Raw genomic sequence first — 12,405 nt, forward strand, 5'->3', positions numbered from 1 at the left:
CCACCAATATATGCCTCTTAGAGCCATACTCATAACTTGTTTATAGAATTTAGCCATAGTGAAGCAAGAACCTTATAAGCAGTAGCATTAAAGGAAATATGCAAATAACATTCACAATATGAGAATGCCAAACATAACCCTTATTCACAGATGTGTCTAACAGTGTGTTCCTGGAGTGTGATAATCAAGTAAAAGACTTACTCTGTAAAAGAAAACCACCAAGAAAATCAATTATTTTTTAAAAACTGACCTGACCCATGGCTTTTTATAGTTAGTATACAGTTAATTATATACCTGTGCTACACAAGCACTGTTTGTCCACCTAATTATCTGTTTCTCAAGTGAAAATTTTTGGTGAAGAGAAACAAATCAGATTCCATTTAACTTCCATGAGTCAAATAAGAAGTCGTCTATCTTGGAGGCATAACAGCTGGAACAACATCACGCATTTATTATCTGAAATGCCCATTGATGTAGAAGCAGTTCTTATACCAATAGCATGATCAGACATCCCCACTTGCCCAGGACAGACCCAGTTTTTACCCGTCAACCCAATGTAATTATTAACAGTGTCCATTTATCTCTCTGAAATGTTCCACTGTGAGTAATTAAGTATATATTTAGCCTACAGATTAATATTCTCCCGGCTGTGCCTTAATCCTAAAACCTATCATATTAACCAAAAAGATAGCACTGAGTGATTAAGTGTACATTCTGATCATATTTTGTGTTTTTGAAATACCCTCTCATGCATGAAAGATAGAGATGGTGATATGTAACAAAGGAGGATTCAGGCTAGCTAAGCTTTAGCCCTCACTGTGCCATAAAATTGTATGAAATTAAACTATTGATTTACTGCTCTGCGCTTATTTTTCTTAAATATAAAATTAGGAGCTTAGACCAATTGTTCGTAAAACCACCTCATGATTCTAAAATGTATGAATCAATGTTAGTTGAACACTGATACTGTCAGTAGCAACATAAAAGGTGTGGATTTTTTTAAACAAAAAGGTGCTTGATGTTCATATGTGAAGTGATTAGACTTGAGCAATGTGGAAAAGCTGAGGTTTTGTACTACCTGAATGGCACTACAGAAATTCAGATTTACATAATCTTCTTCTTTTTCTTCTGCAGTTTCTGTTTCTATTCTTGTTCTTCTCTCTTGCCTTTATTCTATGGCCTTGATGTCAAGGTGCCTCTTAAAGGTAAGATTCCATTTAATTCTCAAAATGTGGTTCTAAGAGGTATTTGATAAAAAGGATGTTGCCTATAGTTACTATGCCTTTCTTTAGTTTTTTGTTTTGTTTTGTTTTGTTTTTTGAGACAGAGTCTTGTTCTGTCACCCAGGCTGGAATGCAGTGGTGCAATCAGATCATTCACTGGCAGCCTCAGTCTCCCAGGCTCAAAGCAATCTTCCAACCTCAGCCTGCTGAGTAGCTGGGACTATAGGCATATGTCACCATGCTCAGCTAATTTTTTGTTTGTTTGTTTTTAGTAGAGACAATGTCTCACTTTGTTGCTCAGGGTAGCCTTGAACTTCAGAGCTCAAGCAATCCTCCTGCCTTAGCCTCTCAAAGTGTTGACCAAGCCATCAGGCCTGGTCTATATTTTTTTAACTATGCTATATTTTTAAAAAGCAAACACACTTGCTTTGGTTAGCATAAATGCCATAAATTGAGAAACAGATCCAGTCTATTTGGGTGATTATTAGAAAAGTGAAGAAACTAAATTTTCTGGGAATCAAGAATTTGTTCCAGTTAACTGTATTACTTCGGGAAGTCACAATGTCTGTGGATGTTAGTATTCCCATCATAATCTCCCATTATGCAGAAAGTTGCATCTACATCTGCAAAGTGAAGAAATAATGACTTTATCTTTAGTGTTGCATTCAGCTTGAAAATTCTGATTCTGCTAATCTAACAAGCTAATAATGACTGCTGTTTTTTTTCACCCCTTGTCCCCGGTAGAGACTAGGGAGTTCATTAAAACTCAAGGAAGCAGGCTGAGTAAAATTGGATCTTGTTTTCAAATAAGTTATTCTTCAATGTTAATACAGAAAACAAAAAGGAGAGTTTTATAATTACTATTATCAAGTCCACGTCTCATGAATACATGCATAAATAATCTTAGTGATTCCCAGTGCTGAAAAATATAGATTTTTAAGCCCCACCTCAGACTTGCTGAATCAAATCACTGAAGATAGAGGTGAGATAGAGAGAAGGCAGGAGAGGTGAGAGCAAGGACTGGTCTGTATTTAACGAGCACGCTATGTGATTCTGATGGCCAGCCAAATAGGGAAACCACAAATCTCAATACCATTGTTAAAAAAGAAGAAGGGCCAGCGGCTATTCTAAATCCGTTTATCACACTTCATGTCAACTCTGATTATCCTATTAAATTATAGTAGCCTGAGCTCTTTCCTAGACCTCGGGTGATTTAACATTTTCTACAGCAAGTTGGAAAATAGAAGAGAGGCACTTTCTCCCTCCATAGGTATGAGATCTGTTACCTGGATATGGAACACACAAGTAAAAGTGCTTTAGAATAACCTGACATAAGCAAAGAGTTAAGCACATATGCTCAGAAAATGTATGAACTCATAACTCACTCTCTGGCTATATTCTTTCTTCCAAAATATTTTCTTTTCAGACTGACCACTGTCCTTTGTCTGTCAAGAAAGGTGATAGCCTTGTAGGATGGAAAGAAGAGGATTGAGTCTCTTAAATTGAATGGGAATATCCAAATTGAAGTGGAAGGAGATTCTCTAGTAAAGGATCAAAATGACCAGAGTATCAGAAAACAAACAGCCTCCCCCCACCAAAAAAAAAAAGAAACAGTAAATAAATTTTAAAAGTAGGGAAAATAAATTTCAGTAAGAGACAAGTAACACATGGTGGTGTAGAGAAGAAATATCAAACCTCATAAGTACTAGGTAGAAAATGTGTAGGCTTCAGCATTAACATCAATGCTGGCCAAAGCTGATTATGTCCTGGGAGCTGTTCTAAGTAATAGATACATCTAATCCTCATGAAATCCCCTGTGAGATAGGTATTGCTTTTATTCTCAATTTGTAGTTGGAGAAACTACAGCGTGTGACTTTCCCAAGACCATACAGCTACCAATTTGTACCCAGGCAGCCTCAGCCCAGAATCCACTTTTAACCACCAAACTGCCTCACAAATTAAAAAGGGCCTTTCTCCCATGTTTCAAGCAACGTTGGTTTTCATATGTATCCTCATGAGAAGCATCATTTGTTTGTGTTGTACTACTTAGCTATTAGCTTTTGAAATTACAGTGTGTTCTCTCTGTACCTTTTCCCATTTTGTGTAACTCCTTGAGGGATGTACAAGATTTGATGTTTTTCCTCCAAAGTAGCACATAAATGACACTTAGCAATTGTCTGTTAAGTGAATGACTATAATGATAATTAATAATATAGCAAATGAATGTGACAGTGAATCTGGGTGATGTAATATAATGCATATGCAGTAAAATGGCTGAGAGGTTAGAGGGCACAGCTTACAAGTCAGATATACTTTTAAGCTTGAGTCCTGCCATTTGCTAGTTGTGTGGAGATAGGCGGTTTATTTAATCCACCCAAGATTAGGTTTCCTATTCCACAGAATGGTTATAGTCATGTTACCTACAGCAGGATGTTATATTGAGAGAATGAAATGATGTTATGCATGTCAAAGGCATAACAGTGCCTGGATAATCATTAATCAGTAACTCATAGCTATTATTCCATTTAAAATTTAGCTACCACATTTACTGAATTCAAAGCTATACTAAATTATACTGGTATTCTAGTATACAAAATTACACTAAATTCAAAATTATAACCTCTAGTACTGCCAAGTAGTTTACAGCCTAAACCCAAGCAAGTAGTTGCTTTTTCATCTCCTCTTCTCAGGGAATAATCTGGTTTTAAATAATATTAGGGAATAAAACATCACTGAAAACTGATTAATGCTACTTATGTCTCCAAAGTTGGCAAGAGAGAAATAGGAATAAGTAAGGGAAAAGTGCTTGTTTATTGGTAGGTAGTGAAAGCTTACTGTAAATTATCATATTTTTTTTTCCATACTAAATTAGTGATTTGTATTCTGTTCATAAACCCAAGACTAGCTTAAATTTACAAAGTCCTCCTTAAAATAGAGTGACTCCTACTTCTTTTCTTTTAGTAATTGCCTAAGTCATTATTGTGAGTAATAATATAGAAGCCATTGAACGCTCTCTAGAAGGCACCCTTTCTGGACTCAGTGTTGGCTGACTAAATAACTGCATGGATTATATTAGAACTTTTACTTTAAACAAGGGGACTCCAAGTAGTTCCAGAAGATATTATCTGGCTATGCATTCTGGTTTTCCAAAGGAATAGCATATCAATGTATTAGTCAGCTTTCTCCAGAGAGGTAACCAATAGCATAGATAGATAGATAGATAGATAGATAGATAGATAGATAGACAGACAGATAGACAGATAGATGAAAATGAGAGGGGCTTTATTAGGAGAATTCACTCACCTGGTTATGGTGGTGGTGAAGTCCCATGGTAAGCCATCTGCACACTGGAGAACCAGAGAAGTAACATGGCTCTGTTCAAATCAGAAACCCAAGAACCACTGGTGGCTCACGACTGTAATCCCAGCACTTTGGGAGGCCAAGACTGGCAGATCACAAGGTCAGGAGTTCAAGACCAACCTGGCCAATATGGTGAAACCCCGTCTCTACTAAAAATAAAAAAATTAGCCAGGCGTGGTGGCGGGCACCTGTGGTCCCAGCTACTGGGGAGGCTAAGGCAGGAGAATCGCTTGAATCTGGGAGGTGGAGGTTGCAGTGAGCTGAGATCACACCATTGCATTCCAGTCTGGGTGACAGAGTGAGACTCCATCTCAAAAAATAAAGAAAAAAAAAAAAGACCCAAGAACCAAGGAAGCCAGAGGTGTAACTCTCAGTCAAAGGCCAAAGGCTTGAGAGCCCCAGGAGGCTGCTGGTGCAGGTCCCGGAGTCCAAAGGACGAAGGACCTGGAGTTACTAGACATTCACTCCACCTTCATGGCTTCTCATCAGGCTCCAACTCCCAACACTGTTGCATTAGGGATTAAGTTTCTAACACATGCTTTGTGGGAAACACATTTAAGCCATAGCAACCACTCATTGTTTCATATTACATGGTTACACAGGGAGACAAAGGAAAGAAAAAAATGAGAGGAATACAAAAATAGCTATCACCAGATTAGTTGCTACACCCAGGTTGCAATGACCCATTGAAAATCCTCCTCTTCTGAGCAGGGATGAATTATTGAAGAACATGACAGCACCAGTTTTGCTCATTATCAAGTTGGGAGGACCAGAGAACAGGTGATCGTGATTCTTTATCCATATAAACTGGTCTAGCTCATTTTTACTGTCCCCCACTGAACAAATTTTACATGCATTTGGATATATATATATATAATTTTTAATGATATTTCTCCAGTGTTAACCATATATTTTTGAACTTGACAGCCCAATACTTTTACTTCCTGTCTAGTAACATAAAAAATGTTAAAAGGCACATAATACTGTGTTATTTTCTAATGAAAAAACTTAAGAAAAGTTAAATACTGCATTACTTGCTAAAATGTGCAAACATTTACTCAGGTAGCCTGGGGAAAACTAATGGCCACATGACCAGTCTCTATTATATTCATCATTTAAAGTATTAGTAGGATCAGCCAGGCATGGTGGCTCACTCCTATAATCCCAGCACTTTGGGAGTCTGAGGCAGGTGGATCACCTGAGGTCAGGAGTTCGAGACCAGCCTAGCCAACATGATGAAATCCCATCTCTACCAAAAAAAAAAAAAAAAAAAAATACAAAAATTAGCCAGGTGTCGTGGCCCGTGCCTCTAATCTCAGCTACTTGGGAGGCTAAGGCAGGAGAATCACTTAGAACCTGGGAGGCAGAGGCTGCAGTGAGCCAAGATTGTACCATCACACTTCAGCCTGGGTGACAGAGTAAGACTCTGCCCCCCCACCAAAAAAATAAATAAACAAATAAAGTATTAGTAGGAAAATTTTACTCTTTAGTTTTTGTATGGATAAGGAAAGCCTATAAGATGACTCATCGTATGCCAGTTAGTAATTCCTTTTTATGTAAATGTATCCATTAGCTTTATCCAGTCATAAATAAATTGTTTCCCTATTTGTCTCACAAATTGTACTAATAAAGCATAGGGTAGGAGTTATGTTTTATTCATCTTTGTATTTTTAGTGTCTATAACAATGCCTTATCTATCCTAGGTGCAGAATAAATTACAGATTGACAGATGAACTGAGAGGCAGATGGATGAATGAATAGCTTGGAAAATGAATATGAAAGCAGATTTGGGATATGTTAGATCAAAGCCATGAAGAGCATTGTCATATCTTACAAAGATAACTCATATTCGATTTTTTTATATACCATTTGAAGACTACCTTAAAGAATGCATTGACAAAGGAAAGAGGACATAAACAAATGTATTATCCCCTCCTCTGTAGCTGAAATAGCCCACTAACTGGGCTCAGTGCTTCCACTATAGACATTCTTATAACTCATTCTCCACACAGCAGTTAGTCAGCTTTTAGAAAGGCAAACCTTACCTTGACCCCCTCCTAGGAAAACATCACTATTAGGATCAAGTTCCTTCAACCAATCTACTGATAACAAGTTTAAAAAAAAAAAAAAAAAGATCAAATTTGAATTTTTTAACTTGGCCAACAAAACCGTGCATGGTCTAACCACACGGGCAATCTCTCAGGCTTCCTGTTGCTCCAGTTTCTGTTAATGAACCACATGCCTTCCACAGGGTTTGCCCAAGCTGTCTTGGTGCACAGAATGCTTCCCTTCTGCTTTAACTAGTAAACACCTACTACTCACCTGTCCTTCGGATCTCAATTCAGTTGTGATTCCCACAAAGACATCTTTCTTAACTTCCCTTCTGGACAAATTTTCCATACATTGGGGAAATATATATATATATTTTAATTAATGTCTCTCTTTCTCATTGTAAATTAGCTTCATGAGGATAACGACCATATAATTTTGTTCAGCTTTGTATACCAAATACCTAGCACATAATCAACAGTGTCTAGCACGTAGTCAACAATCAATAAATACTTTTAAAATAATATTAATGATATTTCAATCAGGAAGAAGGAGATGATATCTTGCTTGACAGTTCAAAAAGTACATTTATATTTATCATTTTATGTAATACTTACAACAATCCTGCATAATAGAGACTGTTATAACTCTCTTAGTCCATTTGTGCTATTATAACAAAATACCTGAGACTAGGTAATTTATAAGTAATAGTAATGTATTTCTCACCATTCTGGAGGCTGGAAGTTGAAGATCAAGGCACCAGCAGGTTTGGTGTCTGGTGATGGCCTGGTCTCTACTTCCAAGATGGCACTTTGTTGTTGCATCCCCTGGAGGGGGCAAAGCTGTGTCACAGGACAGAAGGGACAGAGGGGCAAAAGAGCCTAAGTTAGTTCTCTCCAGCTCTTTCATAAGGCACTAATCCCTCATCCATTCTGCACTCATGGCCTAATAACCTCCTAAAAGCCTCACCTGTTAATACTCTTGCACTGGGGATTAAGTTTCAACATGAATTTTGGAGGGGACACAACATTCAAAATATAGCACTCTCCAAACGTTAATTTCCTAATATAAAAAAACTGGCAAGTAATAGCACCCACTGTTTTTCTGAGGATTGAGTAATATTATACAGGTAAAGCAATTAGTTTAGTAGTTGGCACATAGAATGGCTCATTGAAGGTCAAGTTTGTAGACATACCAAGAATTCTGTCTTGAATCATGCCTTTCAAGATGTGCTTCCATCTTCCTGGACCACATTTCTCACATCTTGATTAAATGGTTGATACCCATTCATCCTTCCCACCTCAGTGGAAAATCAAGGAAGTCTTCCCTGATCCTCCAGCTTCAGTTACATTTCATGCAGTATTATTATGTCTTCCCTACCAGGATTTTTATGGACCAATTATTTAATAATCTTCAGTCTCAGTGTCCTCATCTGTATTGTGGAGGTAATAACAATAGCTACCATTTATTGAATACTTTATGATAAATTGCATATAAAGGGTGAGGAGTGGAAGGTGTCAGAGATGGCCCTTGTGTTCCTGGAGGATGTAACTGGTTAGATGGTGGTACCCTTACAGATGCTACAACCACCAGTCAGAAGTGACATCACCATACTCAAGACTTGGAGTTTGTGGCATTAGCTGGGCACAGTGACTCTGTAATTACAGCACTTTGGGAAGCTGAGGCAGGTGGATCACTCGAGCCCAGGAGTTTAAGACCAGCCTGGGAAACATGGCAAAACCCCATCTCTACAAAAATACAAAAACTAGCTGGGCATGGGGGCACATACCTGTAGTAGCAGCTACTTGGGAGGCTGAAGTGCAAGGATGGCTTAAGCCCCAGAGGTTGATGCTGCAGTGAGACAAGATTGCACCACTGCACTCCAGCCTAAGCAGCAAAGCAAGACCCTGTATCAGAAAGAAAAAAAAAAAACGAATTTGTAGCCTGTAGTAAAGTCTCCAAAATGGTAGCAGCAATTGCTGTTTTCCACAGATGAGGAAACTAAAGTGCAGCACTGTTAAGCAACCTGTTAAAAAGAACTCCTGGGGCCGGGCGCGGTGGCTCAAGCCTGTAATCCCAGCACTTTGGGAGGCCAAGACGGGCGGATCACAAGGTCAGGAGATCGAGACCATCCTGGCTAACACGGTGAAACCCCGTCTCTACTAAAAAAAAATACAAAAAACTAGCCGGGCGAGGTGGCAGGCGCCTGTAATCCCAGCTACTCGGGAGGCTGAAGCAGGAGAATGGCGTAAACCCGGGAGGCGGAGCTTGGAGTGAGCTGAGATCTGGCCACTACACTCCAGCCTGGGCAACAGAGCAAGACTCCGTCTCAAAAAAAAAAAAAAAAAAAAGGAACTCCTGTTACCCACTGGGTAACTGCAATAATTCAGAATGCTAATTTGAATAAATCTGGCTTTACTATAGAAATAATAGTTCCTTTTACAAGTACTTCTCAATTCATAGAAACTTAACATTCTAGGAAACTGCCTGGACTGCCTGTAAGTACATTGATTTTTAAAGCCAACGTGTGTTTGCTTAAATGAGGGGCTGTACCTCAACTCTGATAGGTGGAAATGATGCATACATGCTTTGACACAATATATAAGATTTAATCTTTGATACACTGTACATTGAAAGTTTGCAAGTAAAAGACTTTTTGTGTTTGTATATTTATTCTATATTTAAAAACACACAAACAAAAATACATCCCTGAAGATTTTTTTATATATATTCAGATCAACTCTCTTCTTTACCATGGAACAGGAGAATGTTATATTTGTAACTAGTTATTTGGGGCTCCCATCCCAGTGGACTGTAAATACAATCTTGATCTATTTTCTCAAATCATAGCTTTCTTCACTCAGGCTCTGTCTTATTTCCCTCTTTCGTCTTCTAATTAAATAATAGGTGAGTCCCCCAACTTCTCAGTCACTTTCAAGCCTCAAAAGTCTTAACCCAGTTTAAAAGTTCAATTTCAGACTCTGTTTTATTCTCATTTCTTCCCTTATCCTACCTTAGGCATGAGCCAAGTACCCCCATGGAGCTGTAGTTCAGGGTCTGACTCTAAGAGATCTCTTCCTCTTCTCTGCCTCTTCAAGGCTCAGCTGTTCCGGAGAGCAGGGAGGAAGAAGAGGGAAAAGGATTATCCCTTTCAACTCCTTTGACAGTGATTGCAGATGTTTCTCTGGCTACCATTGTCCAACACTTGATATCTTTTCTATGAGAGGTGACCAAAGGCTGGCCATTCTGGGCAACATGTGTGTGAATTCTTCAGAAGGCTGTGCAGAGGATGCCCACTGCACTATTCCCAGTCTGGCCAAGGCCCAGCCTCTTCCACTGCCTCACTGGCTCCCGTTGTTGGTGGTACAACCCACAGCTTTTTGCTGAGGAGGTAGCTTTTTGATGAAGTATGGGACAAAGAGACAACTACGCTGTGGCCCCTGTCTCTGCCATGTCATTACTGTTCAGTTCTCTGCTCACATATAGGCAAGGGAAGATGAGAAACTCTATGTCTAAGTAATAGAAGGCAAGTGTGCCTCTGTGACTCCACCATCAATCTCTTTATGCCTCTTTGTACCTCCTCCTCATTCCCTCAGTGTGATCTCTCCCGGACCACCGTACTTCCTTCCCACAGGTTCTCCTCTGTGACTCTGTCACTCTTTCATCCCAGTCTAACCTTGTCTTGGGAGCAAAATGGCTCCGTAAATATGCCTTCATGGCAGGAATTTCTTTGGATCTTTAAGTTGCCTCTGGTTGATAGACTAGAAGTATCCTTGGGGTACTAAGTGCCTCCTTTTCCTCCACCTTGGATTGTGGTTTTAACATTTAACTTTGGATTTAATGTTTCTGGAGTAATAGTAAAGTCCTTCTACAGAATCAGTGTCCTTATTTTATAGATGAGGAGATTGAGGCTTAGAGAAGTTAAATAACTCATCTTTGGGCATAAGCAAGAAAACAGAAATCCCATTTTCTCTATCCATGTTGTTCAGACCCTAAAGGTCATTCCCTTAAGTAGCACATGATAGCACATCCTCATAGCACATCTTCTGTGCTATTTCTGACTTTCATTGGAAGACAGCATTACGACCTAGACTTCTACACAAGTGAAAACTCAGACATATGGACTTACAGAGGAACAGGGCTAGGAGTCCTGACTGGCGCATCCCCAGAGTAGCACCTTTTCAGGGACATCTCTGGGCCAACCGAGAAACCTGTGTGGAAGAATTCCCAGGGAGTTCTTCAATCAGGACTTTCGGTGGAGACAACTTGCCAATGGCTACAATTTTGTTGGGGAGGAAATGTGACAAAGAATTAAGTCACTGAAGGGAATAGACAAGTCTGCTATTAAAATAACATATTGCAGAAATAGTAGCTACTGGAGACTCCAAAAGTGGGAGGCAGAGAAGTGGCAGGGTTTGAAAAACTACCTATTGGGGACTATGTTCACTTTGTGTGATGGGGTTCAACAGAAGCCCAGACTTCTGCATCATGAAATATATCCATGTAACCAACCTGCACATTTACCTTCTGAATCTAAAATAAGTTTCAAAAATAAAATAACATCTTAAATGAATATATTGGGGCCTGATGATTCAATTTAACTTCTTAAGCTATCACCTTGGAAGGCCTTAGAGGAAAAGGCAGTAATGATAATATTTCAGGCAACTCACTCTGAGACAAGAACCAATAATAGTTTTATATGCATTGTGTTGCAACAACCTTTGAAATACAGACTTCTATTTTCTCACTTAAAATTAAAGTAACTAAGCTTAGAGATGTAACTTGCATAAGATCATACACATCAAAGCAGTGGTAAAGAATAAAACGTGTGTGTCTTTTTTTAAAGTTTGTTTTTTATGATTCAGCTATTAATAAAAATGATATATAAATAATTTTTTTCCTCTGTTTTACAGAGTAACCGAAAACATGGATAAGATCCCAGAAAGACAAATGCTTCTAAACCTTCAAAGATGGCAAAATTGTTTACACCAGTGAGAGGGAGATCAAAAGCTAAGAACTACCCTGTAGCCAGGACTACAACTGTGTATTTTAAAGCCATTATTCAAGGTTTCTTACTTGACAGTTCCTACACAACTCTGTTGAAAATCTACAATATATGCTGCATTTAATGAAACATGTAAATGTCAAATCAGAAGAGAAGAACTATAAACATATATTGTGTAAAGAAAAAGTTCAGCAATGGAACTAGTTTCGGCAGATCAAGCAAAGATGTGTCTTGGGCATGGAACCAAAGTTACAATGAAACATTCAACCCCTGCTGTGCAGGGGGGTCATTTTAATGTAACACCACACCCCATGGAAACACTAGTCCTGATAATAAACATCATTTTAAAAGATCAAAACAAACAAACAAAAAAAAACAAGGGTGGGTGGGGAGTGAAGCACGAGGAATACCTATGAAGAGCTATTTACAATAAAATGTTTCATTTGAAAAGTCTGGTTTCTTACTACAGGGATTTGCTTTTCTGTCTTTATGATTGTTTTAAACTCAGGAACAGAGACATCCGCATCGTGAATGGGAAGAAAAACACTCTTGTTTTTTGTTTTTCTGCAAAAGGTGGAGCTTGTGGAATTCATTCCACAGACGACAGATGAGAAGTGGATCACAGTGACCATAACAAAACTGGTAACCAAGTCAAAGGACCTGGGCGAATGTAACATGCGAAATAAAAGCAGATTCGATGCTTCCTTGTCCTCCTCTCACATCTGCATCCCTCCATCAACAACGGACTGATCTCATTCATACTGAGAA

At 38.8% G+C, this 12,405-nt stretch overlaps 1 protein-coding gene across 5 annotated transcripts in view; it reads left to right on the forward strand.

Moving 5' to 3' along the window:
• JAKMIP2 (janus kinase and microtubule interacting protein 2) overlaps positions 1–12,090 on the forward strand; it is a 187,716-nt gene extending 175,626 nt beyond the window's left edge. For 4 of the 5 annotated variants that reach the window (XM_050793995.1, XM_050793998.1, XM_050793999.1 and 1 more), the window contains one exon: positions 1,135–1,200. In XM_050793995.1, coding sequence (XP_050649952.1) covers positions 1,135–1,185 — 51 coding nt within the window. In that variant the 3' untranslated portion in view covers positions 1,186–1,200. Of the gene's footprint in view, positions 1–1,134; positions 1,201–11,545 lie in introns of those variants that run through there. The other variant, XM_050793997.1, reaches the window with a different exon arrangement.
• The last annotated feature ends 315 nt before the right edge of the window (positions 12,091–12,405 follow it).

Source organism: Macaca thibetana, chromosome 6 (genome assembly GCF_024542745.1).
Source record: "Macaca thibetana thibetana isolate TM-01 chromosome 6, ASM2454274v1, whole genome shotgun sequence".
In the NCBI taxonomy this organism is placed as follows: Eukaryota; Metazoa; Chordata; class Mammalia; order Primates; family Cercopithecidae; genus Macaca; species Macaca thibetana.